At 42.2% G+C, this 21,487-nt stretch overlaps 1 protein-coding gene across 2 annotated transcripts in view; it reads left to right on the top strand.

The window, feature by feature from the left end:
- Positions 1-21,487, top strand: part of Znf106 (zinc finger protein 106) — a 56,135-nt gene that overhangs the window by 28,447 nt on the left and 6,201 nt on the right. For both annotated transcript variants that reach the window (XM_040746105.1, XM_005068500.4), the window contains 15 exons: positions 761-1,391; positions 2,514-2,583; positions 4,428-4,582; positions 4,664-4,724; positions 6,796-7,131; positions 9,483-10,248; positions 10,885-10,940; positions 11,420-11,565; positions 12,955-13,089; positions 15,054-15,170; positions 17,730-17,921; positions 18,313-18,375; positions 19,353-19,472; positions 19,975-20,046; positions 21,045-21,116. In XM_040746105.1, the coding sequence (XP_040602039.1) occupies positions 761-1,391; positions 2,514-2,583; positions 4,428-4,582; positions 4,664-4,724; positions 6,796-7,131; positions 9,483-10,248; positions 10,885-10,940; positions 11,420-11,565; positions 12,955-13,089; positions 15,054-15,170; positions 17,730-17,921; positions 18,313-18,375; positions 19,353-19,472; positions 19,975-20,046; positions 21,045-21,116 (2,992 nt within the window). The remainder of the gene's footprint in view (positions 1-760; positions 1,392-2,513; positions 2,584-4,427; positions 4,583-4,663; positions 4,725-6,795; positions 7,132-9,482; positions 10,249-10,884; positions 10,941-11,419; positions 11,566-12,954; positions 13,090-15,053; positions 15,171-17,729; positions 17,922-18,312; positions 18,376-19,352; positions 19,473-19,974; positions 20,047-21,044; positions 21,117-21,487) is intronic.

Here is a 21,487-nt window from a genome sequence, read left to right as displayed (position 1 = left end):
GCAATTAAGAAGGGGGTATTTGAGAAACTATAGATAGACCTAGGAAAATGCTGTCAGAAATCTATCACTTAGGTTTAAATGGACTAGAATATGGTATCTTCCTTTGAATCTTAATATTTGGAACCAGTGGTAAAATTTTTAACTGTAACTGCTCTTACTACCTGTCACTCACTCGTGGATACCGTTCTATCTGCTGTGGGTATTGCCCTGGGGATCAGAGAATGCTTTCTGTCACATTTTGTCACATTTTGAGGTGCTGTTCTGAATGGTCAAGGAGTGTTCAACATAGGTTTGCTACTTGAAAAAATCATAATTTTGCAGTAATATGTGTAACCCTCCAGGCTTGGGGTCTTAACTGTTCTTGTTGATTTCTTTGCCTTGTTTTTCTTTCTTAAACCTTTTGAAAGGTGTGTGGTATAGTAAAGTGGGAAGCTTAGAGTCATGTGCAGTGGCTGTGAATGCTTGGTAAACTGGTTTCTTTGCTTTTAAAATGTTTATTATAGAAAAACAGCTCTGTTTGAAGGGTAAAAACCCCCAATTGTTACTAACTCGCTTGCCCTCTGGTAGCTGTATGCAGTTCTGATTTAGTGCCTGTGACATTGCAGTATTTGTTGACTTTTTCTGGATCCCTTGTCAGAAGTGTACTCCTTGATAGCAGGAGCTGTCCTCTGTAACCTCTGCATAATGGAACCTGGCGCATTAAACAGCGCTCACCCAACCCATCTGATTTGTTCCTTTTTTTTCCCTTTCCTTTTTAAAGGTTCGGCATAGAAATGGTGCCTTTGGTTCAGAATGAACAGGAAGTCTTGGATTTAGATGAGGAGCCTGATCTGTCCAGACTAGAAGGATTCCAGTGGGAAGGTGTTTCCATTTCTGCATCCCCTGGCTTGGCAAGAAAGCGAAGCCTTTCTGAAAGCAGTGTGATCGTGGACAGGGCTCCTGTGTATAGCTTATTTAGTGAGGAAGGTACCGGCAAAGAAAATGCACCCCAGCAGACTACTTCACCTAGTAACCCATTGAGTGCTGCTGCCCAGAGTCAAAAGGCAGCCATGTATCTTGAACAGGAAGTAGCACCTCTGACTCCCTCTGCCAGAACAGGTGAAAGGGTTGGGAACATTCCTACCCAAAGGCGACATAGTACACAGTTACCATCTGATCACGTAATACCTTTCATGCATTCGGCCAGAGACCTGCATAGCCAGGAGAGGTCTACACCATCATTGGAGCGCCGTGCCCAGGAGAGCAATGGAGAAGGAAACTCGCTCTCATCAAATGCATCTTCAGTTCATGCGGTCTCCAGCTTAGCAGATGCAGCCACTGACAGTAGCTGTACCTCTGGTGCTGAGCAAAACGATGGTCACAGTGTTAGAAAGAAGCGAAGAGCCACTGGGGTGAGTGTGAGTCCCCGTGCTTTTGTAAAGTATCTGGTGTGAAGACTCGATTATTGATAAGAAAGGCTCAGCTGATTTTTATTGGGCATCTGGGGTGTGGCTTCCTTTGCTCTGGAGCAGAATTGTGACTCTTTCATCCTTCTGGTTCCTCTGACCTGAGTAGCTCCACTAAAGTAGATGTAATATGACACGAATGTACAGTACCAGGAAAATATGAAGTCATCTCTAAAACTAGTCTCCCAGCAAGGGTTCACCTAAGAATAGGTCACATCTTCAGATGTAACTTAATCTGTTTTCATAGAGGCACTTGGTACTGCTGCATTTGTAGAACATGTGCAAATATTGGATTCATGGTTAAGCTGGAAGGTGTAACACTGAAGAGATTTGGTAGTATTGGAGTGCATATACATAAACATTGTGTAACAATTTTTTAGTCTTTGTAATTGTCTTTAGTTACCCCAGCTGATCCTGTAAGGCACTTTGCCTTCATTTAACCACCTGTGCTGCTCTGACTCCTTGATGAGGACGGTGGTGGTGGTGACATCCCTGTCCCAAGGTCCCTTTCTGAAAAGAAAGCTGCTGGTGGTCATACTGTCTGTAATCTGGCAGTATGTAAAGCTTCCCTTTAAAGCTGAAGCCATGAACGGATTTAGACCTGCTTCAAGCCCTGACTCTGCTTCCCTAAACCATAGAAGATACTGTTAGGTGGTGTTAAATGTTCTTGAATCTTGAGATTGCACCCTTCTGAAAAGCCATTGCCTTGAGGTTTGCCTTGTAGGTGGTTTAGCTTCTGATAGGAAAGGTTTTCTGTGGGAATTTAGAGTGGAGCTTGTGCCATGATGAGATGAATAAAATATCATTGGCTCTGCCTGTCCCATCTACATGTCATTTCACCTAGATGGAAGGCTGAGTACATGGGCTTTACCACATCTAATACCAGAAAGCACTTGATCTTAGACTTTTTAACTCCTGGTTGAGTTGTACACAAGGCCTCTATTGTCCCCTCAGAGATGATAGCAAAAGGTAACATAGGACTATCTTAAAACTCTTTTTTTTTTTTTTTTTTGTCCCTCTCCATAATGTCCTTTGTATGTTTCAATATTCAATTTTCTTTCTCTTTAGGATGGATCGTCCCCTGAACTACCAAGTCTGGAGAGAAAAAATAAAAGAAGGAAAATTAAAGGAAAGAAAGGTATGGCTACAAGATGTTATAGCAGAACACTATTGTTTTTATTTGGTTTAGTTGTTTTTTTTTTCAAGACAGGGTTTCTCTGTGTCCTGGCTCTGGCTGTCCTGGAACTCAAAGAGATTCACCTGCCTCTGCCTCCCAAGTGCTGGGGTTCCTTATTGTTTTGAGACAGGGTATTGCTATATAGTTCAGACTGGCCTCACACTTGGAGAGATCCTCTTGTCTCAGTCTTCCATGTGCTGGGTACAAGCTTGTAAGCATCATACCATAAGGCTTGCTGTGGTTTTTTTGGTTGTTGTTGAGAAAGGAACTGGTTTGTGGCTCAGTAGTAAAGTACTTGCCTAGAAGGCAGAGGGCCCATTTCAGTCCTCTGCTCTATCTATAGATCCAAGATTGCCTGGGCTACAATCCTGCTCTAGCCTCTGGGAAGCTAGGCTGCAAACTTATGCCAGTGCCACCATACCTCTCTTGTATGTGTTTTTTCTTACATTGTTCTCTTATTTATTTGTTCATTTATTTTGTTGGGGGAGAATTTTTTGTTTGTTTTTTCGAGACTGGGTTTCTCTGTAGCTTTGGAGCCTGTCCTGGAATTGCTCAGTAGACCAGGCTGGCCTCCATCTCATAGAGATCCACCTGCCTCTGCCTCCCGAGTGCTGAGATTAAAACCATATGCCGCCACCACCCAGCTCATTGTTCTCTTGTTTAAAAGCAGAGAAAAGTCTGATTGCTTGCTACATTAGCTGCTGCTGAAAAAATACTGAAAGCTAAGTTGTAGACCATATAGACAGGAAACTTCTTTTTGATTTTCCAGTTGGAATGAGAAGTAAGAGGCCATTAAAATGTCCCTCTCACTTTTTCTTTCTTTTTTCTAAGGTTTCTTAACCTGTGACTCAGACTAGCCTTGAACTGGGGTAGTTCTGCCTTCAAGTCCCAAGTGGTAGATTACAGCTGGGAGCCCACTCACCTTGGCTTCACTTTTTATTTTTGAGGTTCCTTTTTTGCTTTTGCTAATGTGTATTAAGGAGTTTGTAGCAGAAAGAACAGGTTCTGATTTCTGTATGTTTAGGTTCCTACTTGGTATCAAAACTAGATTTTCTATGGGAAAGCTTAATAAAGATAACTGTGACATCAGTCGCAGAACAAAAAAGTCCCTCAGCATATTGGGATTGCATCAAACTTAAGCTTTCATACATCAAGAGAAACATCTGGGATGTGTGGTAGTATGCTGGGGAGGTGGAAGCAAGAGGATCAATAAATAGTTCAAGGTTATCAGATACCTAGAAAGCAGCAACCACAGCAAAAAACAATAAATAGGTCAGTTGTCATTATTAATCCCAGCTTTCCACAGACAGAGGCAACTGGGTCTCTGAAAGTTCTACGTCAACCTGGACCATATAGTCCTATCTCAAAAACAATAGAAACAAACAGAAGAATTAACAAGCAAGAGTCTGACAAAAGGGAACTGTTTGAATCTCAGTAACAGTCTAGAAAACATGGTTTCAGAAGTCTGAGGCTCAGTCTTGGCCAAAGTCCTGAGTGAGGAGCTTGATAGAAGAAGAAAGGGGGATGGGACCAACACCATCTGTGTTCTAGGACAGAGATCTCCTCCTCTATAGGATGTGGTGGAGGGCAGTGGTCTCAAAAAACAGTAAGCTGGGGTGGGGAGCTATGAGAGCCCTGTGGTTCTTATTTTGATTTTTTAGCTTTGATGTCATCAGGTCTGGCCACATACTTTGTGAGATTCATGGGTCTCATTCACCTGTTGAGAGAAAAGACAAGTTTGTACTAAGTATTTCTTTCTTTGAAGAAGCTATTACTAAACTGGGCCTTCTGTTTTGTTCTGACAGAACGTTCTCAGGTTGACCAGCTATTGAATATTTCCTTAAGAGAGGAAGAACTGAGCAAGTCACTGCAGTGCATGGATAACAACCTCCTGCAGGCCCGGGCGGCCCTGCAGACAGCTTACGTGGAAGTCCAGAGGCTGCTCATGCTCAAGCAGCAGGTAACGGCTGGGGGTCTCTGAGAACACTGATGAGCTGCAGGGTTGGACTCTAGAATGCTCAGCAAAGTGTTTTACTTTCAGATAAGTATGGAGATGAGTGCGCTGCGGACTCACAGAATACAGATTCTGCAAGGACTACAAGGTATTACAGCATGTCTGATGGCAAGAAGCCATGGGAGTTTCACACAGTGTACATCTCAGAAAGGTTTGACAGGGTTGGGCTGAGTGGCCAGGCCTGTGATCTCTGCTGCTCAGGAGGCTGACACAGGAGTGTGAGTTCAAGATTTATCTGGCTACAGAGTGAATTCAAGGCCTGCATCTCAAAACGAGAGAGTAAAAAGAATTGGTGATGTGGATTAGTTGTTGAGGACTTGCTTAGTATGGGCAAAGCCCTAGGTTCAGCTTATAGTGTGGGATTACAGTGAGAGGAAGAGGAAAAGAATAATCATTAGCCTTGGTTAGGAATCAGAAGAACTGAGTTCAAATCTTGGCTTTCATTAGTAGCTGTATGACTTGGATAAGCATTTAAAGTTTGACTTTTTTATTTAATTTAAATTAGAAACAAGTTTGCTTTACATGTCAAACCCAGCTCCCTCCCCTCCTCTCCCACCCCCCTTCAACCCTCCCCGAAACCCTCCTCCAATCCCCATTTCACTCTCCAAGGAGGGTGAGGATCTCGAAAGTCTGTCATATGATCTGGGGCAGGGCTTAGGTCCTCTCTGATGTGTCCAGGCGGAGACCTCATCCCTCCACATGGAATGGGCTCCCAAAGTCCATCTGGATGACAGGGCTAAACGCTGATACATTGCCTGAGGCCCCAAAGGATGCTGAGACCTCCTCACTGACACCCATGTTCAGGGGGTCTGGATCAGTCCCACTCTGGCCTCTCAGCTATCAGTCTGGGGTATATGAGCTCCCCCTTCTTCAAGTCAGATGTTTCTGTGGGTTTCACCTGCCAAGTCATAACCCCTTTACTCATTACTCCTTCCTCTCTGCAGCTGGGTTCCAGGAGTTCAGTTCAGTGTTTAGCTGTGGGTGTCTGCCTCTGCTTCCTCCAGCCACTGGATGAAGGCTCTAGGATAGCATACAAGGAAGTTGCCAATCACGTTATCAGGGAAGGGCATTTAAGGTAGCCTTTCCAGTACTGGTTAGATTGCCAGCTGGTGTCATCCTTGTAGGCCTCTGGACATCTCACTAGTACCAGATCTCTCTTCAAACCTATAATGGTTCCTTCTATTTAAAGCTTGACTTTTTTTTCTTTCCTTTGTTTAATTTTTGTTCTTATTTTTTTAATAGGGTCTTACTCAGTAGCCCAGGCTATCCCAGGACTTATAAAGTCTAGGGTGACCTATAACTCCTAGCAATCTACCTTTCTCAAACTATTGAATGTTATATTTTAGGTGGAGCCACCCCCAACTTTGAGAAATTTAAGTGTTAAAGCTTGTTGTCTCTGTGCCCTTGATAGTTGTACAGGTTAGACATTTTGTTTGGACAAGTAAAAAGGGAGGATGCTAACATGTTATTAATTTAATTTTTGTTTTCAATTTATTATCTTTTTTTTCCAGACAGGGTCATTCAAGGTAGCTCTGATAGTCCTGAAATTGGCTCTATAGACCAGGCTGGCCTCAAACTCACAGATCTGCCTGCCTCTGCCTCCTGCGTGCTGGCATTAAAGGCATGAGCCACCATGTCTGCCTAAACTTAATAGGTAGCTGAGGGTGCTGCTGAACTCCTCATTCTCTAGTCAATAACTTCCGAGTGCTGTGATTTACAAGCATGTAACACCATGCCCAACTTAAAATTATTTCCTTTTTTTTAAAAATTTTTTTTATTATGTATGCATATAGTGTTCTATGCTTAGACACCAGAAGAGGGCACCATGTGGTTGCTGGGGATTGAACTCAGGTCCTCTGGAAGAGCAGGCAGTGCTCTTAACCTCTGAGCCATCTCTCCAGCCCCTATTTCCTAATTTTTTAAAATACATATTGGAAGCCAGGTATGGTGACATGTGTCTTTGATCCCAGCATTGATACAGGTGGATCTCTGTGGGTTCAAGGCCAGTCTGGTCTACTTAGTGAGTTCCAGGACAGCTAGCACTGCATAGTGAGACCATATTTCAGACAAAAAAACAACAACAACAAATAAAAATTGACTAAGAAATAAATGACTTTCCAAGTGACAGTCTTTCATTTGTATGTGTTTCTGTGTTACAGAAACATATGAACCTTCTGAGCACCCAGACCAGGCTCCCTGTAGCCTCACAGCACGAGAACAAAGGAACAGCCGATCCCAGACCTCTGTTGAGACCACACTGCTGCCTGCTCCCTTTTTCCCTGGGTTTCTGGAGCCACCTCCTTCCCTTGTGTCTCCATCATCCATTGGAACCCCTCTCCAGATAACCACATCTTCTTTCCAAGTCCATGGTACTGTTCCTGATTCGTCAGTTCAGATTAAACAAGAGCCCATGTCTCCTGAACAAGTGGGGAATATGAATGCCGTGCCTCAAGGCTCTGCTTCCAATGTGTCCAAGGAATTACTGCAAAGTAATAGTAAGTAAGCTTTTCTCCAAGTTCAGGGCCTTCCTGTAGGACAATTATGCATCATAGTATAAAACCTACTAAAGCAAAGTCACACATTGTGCTGTGTGCTGTTAATCCAGCACATGACAGTTCGATGCAGGTGAATCTCTGAGTTAGAGATTAGCCTGATCTACTGAGTAAGTTCCAGGCCAGCCCTGGCTATATAGTGAGACCTTGTCTCAAAAAATGGTTGCTATTTAGTTAGTTTTTTATTGACAGATACTTCATACAGGAAGGTTGTTTTCAAATACTTCAGAGAATGTGGGATAAGGGATATGGCTCAGTTGGTAAAGATACTTGTCACCAAGCCTCATGGCCTGAACTTAATCCCTAGAATCCACTTGGAGGAAGAGAGCCTGGACCACCACATGCACACCTGTGCTAACGCACACACATTAAAATAAATGTAAATTCTTAAAACACTAATAAAATGTTTCAGAGAATGTAACTTAAGTTTCATGGTTCCCTGATTTTGTTGGAGCTTGATGAATTGACATTTCTAAAAGGTTTCATTTGTCTTTTGATACTTGGGTTAAGATTGGTCAGCCTGTTTACTTGGTAAGGCATGTACTGTGAATTTCTGAGCACCTAACTGCCTTTATTACCTCAGATGTAAGTTAGGATGATTAAAAACCTGAGAGGCACGGGGTTCTGGTGTTTACAGGTGTTAACAGGAACATGTGTGGGTTGAGAAATAGCCAGGCTTAAAACTTGCCTGGCCTAACATTTGAAAATAACTTCTTAGCTGTTTTTATTACTACAAATCCTGTCATATTAAAAACTGAGTCAAAAAAAACCCAGACAGTCCAAATGAAATGGTTCAGCAGACATAAACTAGCCAAAGCAAGCCTGCCAACTTAAGTCCGATCCCTGGAACCCACGCAAAGAACTGCATTCCGTGGCACAAACCTGTAACCCCAGCACTTGTTGGTGTGGGAGGTCAAAACGAGAGAATTGCTTGGAAGCTTGCAGGCCAGCTAGCCTGGAGTATGAAGCACAGCAGCAGAAAACAAGAGAGCCTGCCTCAGTACACCCAAAACTTGTCCTCTGACCTGCATGCTTATGCCATGGTATGTACACACAAATACACACACCCTACAAAAAAAAGCCAAGTGGACATTGTGTGATCCCTTAAGCTAAAACAGATGTGAAAAATTCATTCAGTTTTTGCTACTTGTGCCCTGTTGCAGTGCTTATGCAGATACTAGTATCAAATGTCTGTGATATGTCATATTGAATTTTAAGTAACTTTTATGGGTTAGTATTTAAGTTTTTAAAACTATAATGCATTAGGGCTGGTGAGATGACTCAGTGAGTAAATGTACTTATCACCAAACCTGAAAATCTGAGTTTAATCCCCAGGATCCATACTGTAGAAAGAGAGGCTTGACTTCTGCAAATTGTCCTCTGACCTTCACATGTGCTCATATACACAAATAAAATATAGCAGAAAAAATTAATTTATACAGTGAATTATACTGGCTTTTGAAGAAATTAATTAACTATTATATGCATGTATATATATATTTATATATATAATTATACACTTCCTATCTTTTTTAGAGAGGAAGGCTGCTGGCGATTGCATGTTAGGCAAGCCCAGTACTACCACTGAAGTACAAATATCCTGAGCTGTATTTCAGTCTATCTTAAACTATAAGTATATGTTTGTTTACATATAGACTTTATAATGGAGAAATCATAGTTTACCGTAATCTGACCTTGGGATTAGGTTCAGTGGATGAGATTGAGATCACTTATTCTTTTTGTTTGTTTGTTTGTTTTTAAGAGATAGGGTTTCTCTGTGGCTTTTTGGAGCCTGTCCTGGAACTCACTCTCATAGACCAGGCTGGTCTCGAACTCACAGAGATCCACCTGCCTCTGCCTCCTGAGTGCTGGGATTAAAGGCATGCTCTGCCACCACCCGACGAGATCACTTACTCTTGTAAACATTGAAGGCTCTTGTTGTAATCCCAGCACCCTACAGTAAGATGGGACACTCAGATAGAATCACCAAGTCCATGCATCAGCAAGCCTGGAGTACACAGTGCATTGGTAGAAGCAGTAAAAGATTCTCTACCTCCATACAAAGTAGAAAGTAAGACTAGCTCCCAAGAGTTGTCCTCTGACCTTCACACAAGTTCCTGGCCACACGTACACTGGAACTTCTTGTATATGCAAGCACTGTGTGCATGTACACACACACACACACAGATCAAAACCTACATACTATTAAATATGTGAACATTCAAAGTAGAGGAAAGATCAGTATACATGATCCCTGCCCTCAGAAGTTGATTTTGTTTGATCTCCTGATTCAGGAATGGCCAGTGACAACCGTCCAGTTAACCCAGCCCTTCCTGCAGTGTTAACATCAGGGTCAACAGAAAGTTGCCAGGAGGCTAGCCAGGATCAGAATTGTTCCGTGGAGCAAGGAAGTTCAAGAGACAAAGAGAACTCTCCCTCCTCCCAGCCTTGTGATCTTCCTGACATAAACAAAGGTGAAGAGTCTGCCAAAGGCAGCAGTGGATCTGAAGCCTGCAGCAGTTCTTTTCTAAGGCTGCCTTTTACTCCTGAAACCCCTGTGGAGAAGGAAACTCACTCTCCGCCCGAGCAGCAGGCAGAGTCCACGCTGGCATCAGCTGAAACTAGAGGGAGCAAGAAGAAGAAGAAACTTCGGAAGAAGAGGTCGCTTCGGGCCACCCATGTTCCTGAGAACAGTGACACCGAACAGGATGTGTTTACTGCTAAGCCTGCAAGAAAGGTAAAGACTGGAAAGGTAGCTAAAGGGGGGAAAGTAACGACCTCCACCTGGGAAGACAGCAGAACTGGTCAGGAGCATGAAACTGTCAGAGATGAACCAGACAGTGAGTCCTCCCTGGAAGTCCTGGAAGTTCCAAATCCTCAGTTAGAAGTCGTTGCCATTGATTCTTCTGAATCTGGAGAAGAGAAACCAGACAGCCCATCGAAGAAGGATAGCTGGAGCTCTGCAGAACAAAACCCAGCAGAAGCTTCTCGTTCTGGGTGTGACGAAGTTAGCTCTACCAGTGAGATTGGCACCCGCTACAAGGATGGCATTCCCGTCAGGTAAGGGTGGTTATCTCTAGTCAGCAGCTTTCACTGCTCTTTCATTTAGTCTATTCTTGTTTTCTGGTTCTTAGAGATAAGGTTTCACAGTGTAGCCGTGTCTGTCCTAGAACTCCATCTGTAGACCAGGCTGACTGTGAACTCACATAGATCCACCTACCTTTGCCTCCTGAGTGCTGGGATTAAAGGCTTGTACCACTGTGCCCAGATTCATGTATTGTTTTAAGTAGAATTTTAGAATTTATTTATAAATCAAAATGTATGTGATGGGGCTGGAGAGATGGCTCAGAGGTTAAGAGCACTGACTGCTCTTCCAGAGGTCCTGAGTTCAATTCCCAGCAACCACACGATGGCTCACAACCATCTGTAATGAGACCTGGTACCCTCTTCTGACGTTCAGGCAGAACATTGTGTACATAATTAAAAAAAAGTATGTGAAGGAGGTTATTAATAGGAAAAAAAACAAATCTTGGGAGTTGGGTTTTTTGTTTTGTTTTTGCTTTCTCTTTTGACTGTGTTGTAAATTTCAAAGAAATTTCAGGTGGAAAATTTGATTCTTTGAGTTAGAAAAGTTTTTAGTTTTGACACCTGTCCTGGTCTCCTAGATGCTAAGAAATTTTTGCTATTATTTTTCAGTGTGGCAGAAACCCAGACAGTAATCTCCTCCATAAAAGCATCAAAGAACTCTTCAGGTAATTTTTGTGTTTTGTTTACATAGCCGCAGGGCAAGGGGTTTTTAGAATTTAGAAGTTAAGTCAGTTTAAGTCTATTTAAATATATTCATAGAACAGTAGACAAAATGAGAAGTTACACCAAAAAGGATTGCTTGGCTTGGTGCCAAGTCTGTAAATCCTGGATTTTGCATGATACACACTTATATTTGTCTTAGCTGGTCCCCTTTTTTGACCTTGTTAGTTTTATTTGTCTTAGCTGGTCCTCTTTTCTGACCTCGTTAATTTTAAGGTTGTCATTGTTTGTTTTGTTTTGTTTTCGCTGGGATCCTCCCTGTGAAGAACTTTGAAAGTTGTGACATTCTTCTTGGGTAACTAAGATTTAAGAGAGTCATGTGGTGATTTTTAATCCAAGTCCTCTGGGTGGTTGTGATGGCTTTGATTTAGGATCTCTTCAGACTGTAGCAGACATATCCCTGAAACCTGCTTCTGTTTTCCAGAACTGTCATCAGAGCCAGGAGATGATGACGAGCCTACAGAAGGAAGCTTTGAGGGACACCAAGCTGCTGTGAATGCGATTCAAATATTTGGAAACTTACTGTATACTTGTTCAGCTGACACAACTGTTCGAGTTTATAATTTGGTGGTAAGAAGCCTGTTTTGAGAAACCTTCGGTTGCCGTCTTTAAGCCTCACTTGCGTTGTCTTTAACATAGTGGCTTTCCAGGGCTGTAGGCCAATCTAGAGGCAGTGGTCATCCAGTCAGCAGGGACAGCTTTTCTCCAGTCACATTTTCCTAAAATGTAGTTCTGAGAGGTACCTCTCTGGTCTCTCTGGTATCGCTCTCTCTCCATTAGAAAAAGATATCCTGTGCTTTATTCTCTGAACCAACATCCATGGCCAAGGGAATAGGATCACACCAGTAGGTGAGGGCCAGTCAGTCCCCAACCTTGACATTAGTGATGGAGTTAGTTGCATGATGAGGTCAGATGCTGCTTAGTATTGAAGGATGAAATGAGTATTGCAGCATATTTGAGGAGGTGTTTTTATCTGGTGATTAATTATAGAATTCAAATTCTCACAGAAAGTAACACCTTTCCATGCTTCACCCTCAGTATAACTGAGCACTTTAAGGTTTGAATTTCTGTCACAGCTAGCTTTGCCCTCTGCAGTGATAACCAAGACACATTAGGAACACATGCTTGTCTTCTGAGTCAACACCATGAAGGTGATGAACCAAGACTTGTTTACTATAGGTAGCAGGTATGCAGTCTAGGGACATGAGAAGTATCAGAAATAACCCCAGGAAAAAAGCATTCCTAAACCACTAGGGCCAACGATAGCAACTGACAGTTTTAGATTGTTGATCATTCTCATAAACTGGTAATCAAATGCATAACTTCTCTGGGCAGTTAGCAGCAGTTTGGATTTGCTAGGTCCCTTGGTCCATATATTAGAAAAACTTTACCTAGGAATTAAGTGAAATTCTCTCTTGCCTCATTGTGAATCACCTAAGTATTTTGGGAGTATTGCTTAGTAAATATATAGGTACCTCACCATTGTGACTTTTGCTTGGTGTCCAGTGAACTAAGTGTACTAAGCAGCATATTTGAGGTGACTATAGCAATGGTCAGGGAGTTTTTGCATGTTTTTACTAACAAAAGGCATTGTCTAATTCCTCTAAATTAGTTACCTTTCTACTGCTGTGATAAAATACCATGACCAAGGTATCTTCCAGAAGGAAGGGTTTATTTGGATTTTATAATTCCATAAATACATAGGGTTGTATTCCATAATGGCAGAATTAGGAAACTCCCATCTTGAACCTCAGGGATGGAGCAGAGAGTGTGAACTGGAAATGCCTGCCCCCTGTGATATACCTTGTCCAGGAAGGCTACACCACCTTAACCTCCCCCAGCCAGCACCAACAACTCATGTTAGAATGTTCAGATATCTGAGACTGTGGTAAACATTTCTAATGCAAACTACCAGACCTTCTGAATCCTGTAATAATCTGACCTATGCTTGATTTTTAGAGTCGGAAGTGCATTGGTGTCTTTGAGGGCCATACTTCCAAAGTGAACTGCCTACTTGTCACTCACACCTCTGGGAAGAACTCTGTCCTTTACACTGGTTCCAGTGACCACACCATTCGCTGCTATAACGCCAAGGTTGGTGGCTCTAGAGAAAGCAAAGTGGTAATGTTGAACCTTTTACTGTATAGTCTGTCATTCTTCTCATTTGACTTTCTCATTTTGTTTCTGAGGGTATTTTAGCATGCTGGTACCATCTTAGGTAGATAGAAGATTCAGCATAAACCACATTTTCTATTTGTTCATTTCATCATTACATACAGTACATCTATTATGTACTGTAACAGTATAGCTCCCTTGGTCTTTCTCATAAATATTCTTATTTTCATATAATATACCAGAATAAATCCTAGCTGCAATATTTTAAAATTTCTTTATTTACTTACTTTGTGTATGTATGTATATATATATATATATACATATATATATATATATGCATGTTTCTATGCATGTGTGTCATGTTGGGTGTGTGGAGGTCAGAGAATGACTTACAGAGTTTTTTTTTTCTCTATTGTAGTTCAAGGGATCAAACTCATGTCATCAAGCCTGGCTTCCTTCAGGAACCTTTATCTCCTGAGCCATTTCACTGGCCCCTGTTAATTTAATTTCTTTAAAAGTTAAATTTTATGGGGCTTAGAGAAATAAGTCAGTTGGTAAAGTGCTTGCCTTGAAGACCTGAATTCTATCCTCAGAACTCGGTTTAAAAAGCCGATAGAGGGCCGGGCGTTGGTGACGCACGCCTTTAATCCCAGCACTTGGGAGGCAGAGGCAGGCGGATCTCTGTGAGTTCGAGGCCAGCCTGGTCTACAAGAGCTAGTTCCAGGACAGCCTCCAAAGCCACAGAGAAACCCTGTCTCGAAAAACCAAAAAAAAAAAAAAAAAAAAAAAGCCGATAGAGGGGCCTGCAAGATGGCTCAGTGGAGAAAGGAACTTCCTGACAAACTTGATGACCAACCTTTAGATCCATGGGGCCCACATGGTGGGAGGAAGGAGCCAGCTCTACAAGTTGTCCTCTGGCTTCCACACAGAGTCTCCCGTTCCAGGCTGGCTTCAGATTGGCATAGAACTTCTGGTGCTCCTACTTCTACCTCCCAAATACTGAGAAACAGACATGAGCTATCACACGCAGTATATGATGTGCTGAAGATTGAACCCAGGGCTCCCTGACTGCTAGACAAGGACTCAGCCACATCACCAGATGCAGCTTAATCATTTATTTATCATTGTCCCTTTAAGCTTAGCACTCAATTCAGCCCTCTTAATAATTTATACATTTTTAGCCGGCCATTGGTGGCGCACACCTTTAATCCCAGCACTCCGGAGGCAGAGGCAGGCGGATCTCTGTGAGTTTGAGACCAGCCTGGTCTACCGAGCGAGTTCTAGGACAGCCTCCAAAACAATACAGAGAAACCCTGCCTTGAAAAACCAAAAAAAAAAAAAAAAGGAGAAGAAGAAGAATTTATACATTCTTAATTAGAAATAGCAATATTATTAGGCTGTTTTTGATAGTATCCTCACACCCTGGGATCTTGACCATATATATGTATGTGTGTGTATTTTTTTTTTTTTTGGTTTTTCGAGACAGGGTTTCTCTGTATCGTTTTCAAGGCTGTCGGTCCAGCCTGGCCTCGAACTCACAGAGATCCACCTGCCTCTGCCTCCCGAGTGCTGGGATTAAAGGCGTGCGCCACCACTGCCCGGCCTGTGTGTATTTTTTTTTTTAAAGATTTATTTATTCATTATATATACAGCGTTCTGCCTGCATGTATGCCTGCAGGCTAGAAAAGGGCACCAGATCTCATTACAGGTGATTGTGAGCCACCAAAACTCAGGACTTCTGGAAGAGCAGTCAGTGCTTTTAAGCGCTGAGCCATCTCTCCAGCCACTGGATCTTATATTTTTAAAGAAGAAAAATACCTCAGATAGTCTACTATGCTTTTCACTCTCATTGTAAAGTGTTTTGAGGAGCAATTGTTCACACATTTGTCTCTATCCTCTGTTAGTAAGGGGTTGTTTTCGGTTTTTGGGTTTTGTTTTTTCAGACCCGAGAATGTATGGAACAGTTAAAGCTGGAAGACCGTGTTCTCTGCCTTCATAACAGATGGCGAATCCTCTATGCTGGACTGGCAAATGGCACTGTGGTCACCTTCAACATAAAGGTTAGTGGTTGGGATAGTGGGCTGAATTTCCCCGCCTTTTGTAAGTAGATTAAAGGCATATGGTGAGAAGTAGCAAGTAGCCATTTCTTCTGGTTTGGGGAAACAATAGAACTAGCCTTTGTTTAAAAGCAGTTAGTCTTCTAGTGCAAGTGAAATCAATCCTCCATTCTGTTTGCTCAGATTCAAAATGCCAGGACTACTAAATTAAACCAAGCCTGAATATTTGGGCCAAATAATGAGTCATAGGTTAAACCAGTGTATCTCATTTTAAGAATGACACCATGGAAAATGAATCTGAGTTCCCTGACTTTTGTCTCTGATGTGGTTGGAGACCAATTTAGGGTTCACGAGGATACCCTGTTCTGTGAGGGGAAGTAAATCAAAGGTTTTCTCTAACAGCCATGCAGCCTTATTCTTATCCCAAAGATAAATTCATTTGGTAAGCAAATTTCACCATCTTTCCTATGTTGAGCCCAGAGTATCCTAGTTTCTATTGCTGTGACAAAATACCCCAAACAAAAAGCAATTCAAAAAGAAAGGGTTTATTTGACTGACAGTTCCAGGTTAGACCATTACTGAGTAGAGTTCAAGGCAAGAACTTGAAGCCGCTAGCCATATCGGTAGCCAAGAGCAGAAGGAGGCGCACATGCAAGCTGTTGTGTGCCCAGCTCCCTCGCTCAACTTCTGTAGTCAGGCACCGGATCCAAGTTTGGGTATCTGTGTCTCCCCCGCCCCACTCAGTGCATTAAGACAGTCTCCCACAGACTTAGCCACAGGCCAGCCGACAACCTTCATTGAGACTCTTCCCAGATGATGCTAGGCTATTTCTAGTTGATAATTAAAGCTACCATTAAAGCTACCATTAAAGCACGGAATGGACTGTGTGTGCTTACACCTCGAGACTCACTCCCATTTCCGCTTTAGAAGGTAAGCATGCTTTGACAGGCTTGGAGAAGACTCCCAGTAGAGTCAGGGAGATCTTGTAGGAGGCTTCGTGGGCAGGTGACATGAAAGGACAAGCTAAGGATGAGGAAGAGGAAATGGGAGTGATATGTGATGGACACAGGGTTGTGAGTGCGGCTGGTGCAGCACTGGCTGGGACTGTATAACAAATGTGATGTAACATAGGTTTTGCCTTTTAGAAACTTTTTAAAATGAAATTTGAAGACTTGAGCATGTTTATAATCAAGGGTTCCTGATGTGAGTGATAAGTGCAGATTTTTTAATTGAAGACATCAGTGCCAGTTTCCTGATGATTGAATTAAGCAATAGGAATAGGACCTAAGAGTAAATTAAAGTCTTACCTATAAAGGACAAAAACTCCGTAGTTATAAAATAGTTGTTCTCTTTTGTACAATTAATGTCAGAGATCCACATTACAAAGGGAGCATTTAATGGTGTCAGATGGAAAAGAGTTTCAGATAGTTGGAAGTAGAGAGGTAGAGGGCAGATTTGAAATTTCATGTATGTGTGTACAGTAAGGGGGGTGAGAAACTTCAGAGCAAGATTGGCAAGCAGGATAGAAGAGATAAGGGAAACATGCATGGAGTGTGAAGTAGAACACATTTTAGAGTTTGTGGTGTAAACATGCCATTCTGCTATAAAGGCTGCTATTTTCTGTTAAATGACTTCATAAGACATAACAGACATCTTTGGGGGGCAGTATGAGGTGTAGGAAGATGAAAGTAACATAAATATGGAGAACTAAGTTTGTTTTAGATTTGCTTATTTTATGGATAAGAGTATTTTTATTTTGCCTTCCTATGTCTGTGTACCATGTGCCCACAGAGTCAGGTCCGTCTCCAAGAGTTTTAAATGTTTATTAAATCGGAGAGATGGTTCAGTGGTTAAGAGGACCTGAGTTCTGTTCCCAGCATGTACATCATGCTGCTCATGATACCAGTAACTCCAGATCCAGGAGAGCTATCGCCCTCTTGTGCCTTCCTGGGGACCTGAATACTCAATGGTGTACCACCACCACCACCCCCAGACATACATTCACATAAGTAAAATAAATCTAAAATTGTTTAGTAAGGTAGATAGCTCTCAGTAGAGATTTTTTGAAATGTCATGAGATATATAGCATATCTTTTTGGGGACAAAGCACAATGGGAAGATAGGCATAGTGGTTTATGCCTATATCTCAGCACTAGGAAGGCTGAGGCAGGAGAATGTCTATGACTTTAAGAGTAATCTGGGCTGGCTACATAGTCAGTTCAAGCCTTTACCAGGCTGCTTAGCAAGACCCTGTTTCAAAAAAGAAAGATAACTGAATAAGTCTACAGACACCACTGGCAGAAACTACACTGGAGGTGGTTTGTTATCAGGATCGGGCAGTTCAGGTTTTGGGGATAAAATAGTTTGTAATGTATGAGTTTGCTCTACTAGATTAGGGGAGAAAGGTCCCAAGCAGCAAAGAAGGTTGGAGCTGACATTCCAGGGGTTAGAACATTCGGGATTTAGGATAGACAGTAGATGTAAGTTTACAGTAGTTTTGGTTAGCTGTTTCTTAAGTTTCCTTGCTAAGTTGCTTTTATAGAATGTTGGTTTGTTTTTTAGAATAACAAGCAACAGGAGATCTTTGAATGCCACGGCCCTCGGGCAGTCAGTTGTCTTGCCACAGCTCAGGAAGGTGCCCGAAAACTGCTGGTTGTAGGATCTTATGACTGTACCATTAGTGTCCGTGATGCACGGAATGGACTGTTGCTCAGAACCCTGGAGGGCCACAGCAAGACCGTCCTTTGCATGAAGGTGAGTAAATAGATAGGTTTGAACAGCATTTCCACTACTGTGTGGTGCGTTGTTAGAATCTTGTAAAGAGCATAGTCAAGGGGATTGCAGTCTTCTGTGCTTGGGTCACAAAGTAGCCAATCATTTTTAATACCATCAGCAAGAACAAATATATTTTATTGTAGTGTGGGCACACTGTGATGCCCTTCTAGGACAGTTCATAGTCTCGCAATGTTCTGGCAAGTTCATCACCGTGCCTGGTGGTAAGACATGCATTTCCCGTTAGAAAGTTTGTCTGGGAAACATTATTTTATACATAGTTTGTATCTCAAAATAGGGTGGAAATTTATATTTGTTAGTGTGTGTTAAAATTACCTTGCACAAAAGCTAATTCTTTGACTTTTTCTTTAAGGTGGTGAACGACCTTGTGTTCAGTGGCTCTAGTGACCAGTCGGTCCATGCTCACAACATACATGTAAGCTATGTTGATAAAGTGGAAGGAAGTCCCGAAGGCTTCCTTGGCCCATTATCTAGTAAAAAGGAATAATAATAACCCCATATGCATGTGTGTGCTCTTAGGTAATTTCAGACCACCTGGAAATCCTAACCTCGTTAATCATAAAATGACTGTGTGGAAGGTTTCATTTGAAAGCCTCTTTTAAACTTAAGGGCCAAGGCTTTTGGTGTTTAAAGTAGAACAGGTAAAAATCACTGAGAAGCTGCTCTTAGATCTTAGACACAGCACAGAAGCTCAGTTTGCACTGCAGAGGTAGCCCAGTCCATCCTGACGTGTTCTTGGGACCAGTGGATGATAAAAGTGACAGTGTAGCTTGACTATCATTTCTTATTTCAAACTTACATATTTGTATATTGCACATGCATATATAAAATAGATGTCTAGTATATAAATATAAAATTTGTCTCATTTACACATAGCCTGAAGATAATTGTGTGTCTGTGTGTAACACAGTCTGAGTTTTGACTGTGACCTGACAAATCTGGTGAGTTATAGGGGTTTTCACTTGTGATTGATGTCTGTGTTCTGAAGTTGTGAATTTTGGAGCTTTATGACTTTTGGATCAGAGATACTCACACTTCAGAAATAGAGGGGCTGGTAAATGGCTCAGCAGGTTGATAAAGGTGCTTACCACAAACCCCCATAAATTAAGCTTCATTCCCTGAACGCATGGTAGTAGAGAACTGATCTCCAACATTTGTGCCATGGCGTGTGTGCTTACAAAATACACAGAGTCAACAAATTTAAAGTCGGAAGATATATGTAGTATTCTCTGTAGGTCGCAGTACTGTGGTAGTGAGAACTTGACCTGTTAGCATTAGAATAACTGTATTTGTTTACAGGAGCCTCCAAATTTTCCCTTAGAACTTTATAATCATAAAATGTAGGAGGAATCCTAAGGCAAGTCTAGCGACTGTCCCTCTTTTCTGGTGCAGACTGGTGAGCTTGTACGCATCTATAAAGGTCATAATCATGCAGTGACTGTTGTGAATATCCTGGGGAAAGTGATGGTGACTGCTTGCCTGGACAAGTTTGTTCGAGTCTACGAATTGCAGGTAGGATTGGGCCTGTGTGTTTTGCATGACTGCTTTGAGGAGATTGTCTGGCTGGAGTAAGGTCGGACCTTTGAATCTGCAATTTCAGAAGCCTTCTAAGATGATTAGGAAGCAACCAGGCCAAAGATTGTGCTCAGAAACCACTCTGAGATACTTGCTCAGGCTCCCATCTGCCAAAACTAGCATGATTTTTACTGCCTTGCTTCTCCTGTGGGTGGATAAGGTGGATAGATGGATAGGGATTGAGACAGGGCTGTGTAGCCCAATCTGGCTTCACACTTCCAGTGTAGCTGAGGATGTCTGAATTCCTGGCTCTGCTGCCTTCACCTTCCAAGTGCTGGCCTACACGTCACCATTGACAAAACTAAGATGCTTTCTGGAGAAACCTGTCCAGTTCTCCTCGCTGTGGCTTCGGGTTTGAAACATTGGTATCAAGTAGTCCCGTCCCGTCCCCCCCCGTTGACTTAATCCTCTATCTTTTTTTTTTCTTCCTCTTCCTAAGTCCCATGATCGACTGCAAGTTTATGGAGGACACAAGGACATGATCATGTGTATGACCATCCATAAAAGTGTGGTGGGTATTGCTTATTTTGTCAGATGTTTGCCTTTGAATGTGTTTACTTAAAACTCCACATGCTGATAGTAATGTGTCTACTTTTACTACTGCAGAGTGACATCTTACCAACTTGATTACTAAGTGCCTCACTTCTTGTAGTAGTGGGAAGGAACCCAGCAACATTGTTGAGCACTCTGTTTCTATGAATAACTAACATAAGTGCAGTAAAATCTATTACCACTGTTAATGGAAGATGCGATGCTTTTGTAGACATCCTCTGAACAGGACACTGGGAATTAAGTCAGAAGATTTGGCTAATGTGGCATTGTTAAAGCCAATTTATCTAACCCTGCTTAACTAACTTACTTCTTTCCTTTCTTATTTTTTAGACAGGGTCTCACTATGTGGTCCTGGCACTGGAACTCACTCTTTAGACCAGGCTCCCTCTGAACTAAGTGAGATCAGCCTGCCTCTGCCTCCCTAGTGTTAGATTAAAGGTGCCACCACAACTGGCTCCCTGTTTAACTTTGAGGGTTTTGTTTGTGAAGTTGAACTGGGGTAGGATGTTTCCAAGATCTTGAGTAGTAAAACTTTTTTTTGGCAATGAATACAGACTGCCATTTAGTTAACAGCACTGTCCCAGTACAAAGTTAAGTAGGAACCTTGGAGCCCTGTCATCACAGTTCAAGGGTGACTCTCTCTGAACACAATGTCAAGAAATTACTGCACAACTTTGGGGTCTCAACCCAGGTTTTACATGAGGTTTATATATTTCTTTATACTTCCATGAAGGGTATTTTTTGGGTTTTTTGTTTGGTTGGTTGGTTTTTCGAGACTGTCCTGGAACTCTCTTTGAAGACCAGGCTGGCCTTGAACTCACAGAGATCCACCTGCCTCTGCCTCCCAAGTGCTGAGATTAAAGGTGTGCACCGCTGCCACCACCACCTGGTGAAGGGTGTTTTTATATTTGTTTCTTCGTGTGTATTTAGTCTGGTACTCTAAACCTCTTTCTCCAGATTTACACTGGTTGTTATGATGGAAGCATCCAGGCTGTGCGGCTGAATCTGATGCAGAATTACCGCTGTTGGGTAAGCTATAAGACCCTTGTTACCAGACTTGATTGTTACTCGGTCCTGGACTGATTTATAGATCTTGGTGGTTGTAGTTCCACGATGCGCTTATGGCCTTGTACTGTATGTATGGCAGAGAGGCTTCATTTGGAAGAATACATAGAAAAATCTCTCACGTTCGATAAGAGATATGTAAATAGTGTCTTCTTACTTTGTCTCCTAGGTGTTGGTTTTGTGTAGTCATGTTTGCAGTACTAAGGGTCAAACCTCACACCTGATAGGCAGGTCCTTTGCCACTAAAGTCTGTTCCACCTTAGGTAGTTTCTTTTTTGTTATTAAGTCAGTACGTGAAGTAAATAGTGATACTTATTTTTGTAGCCTCTCCTCTC

This window comes from Mesocricetus auratus, unplaced genomic scaffold (assembly GCF_017639785.1).
Source record: "Mesocricetus auratus isolate SY011 unplaced genomic scaffold, BCM_Maur_2.0 Super-Scaffold_100004, whole genome shotgun sequence".
In the NCBI taxonomy this organism is placed as follows: domain Eukaryota; kingdom Metazoa; phylum Chordata; class Mammalia; order Rodentia; family Cricetidae; genus Mesocricetus; species Mesocricetus auratus.
This window is presented reverse-complemented; position numbering and strand designations above follow the sequence as displayed.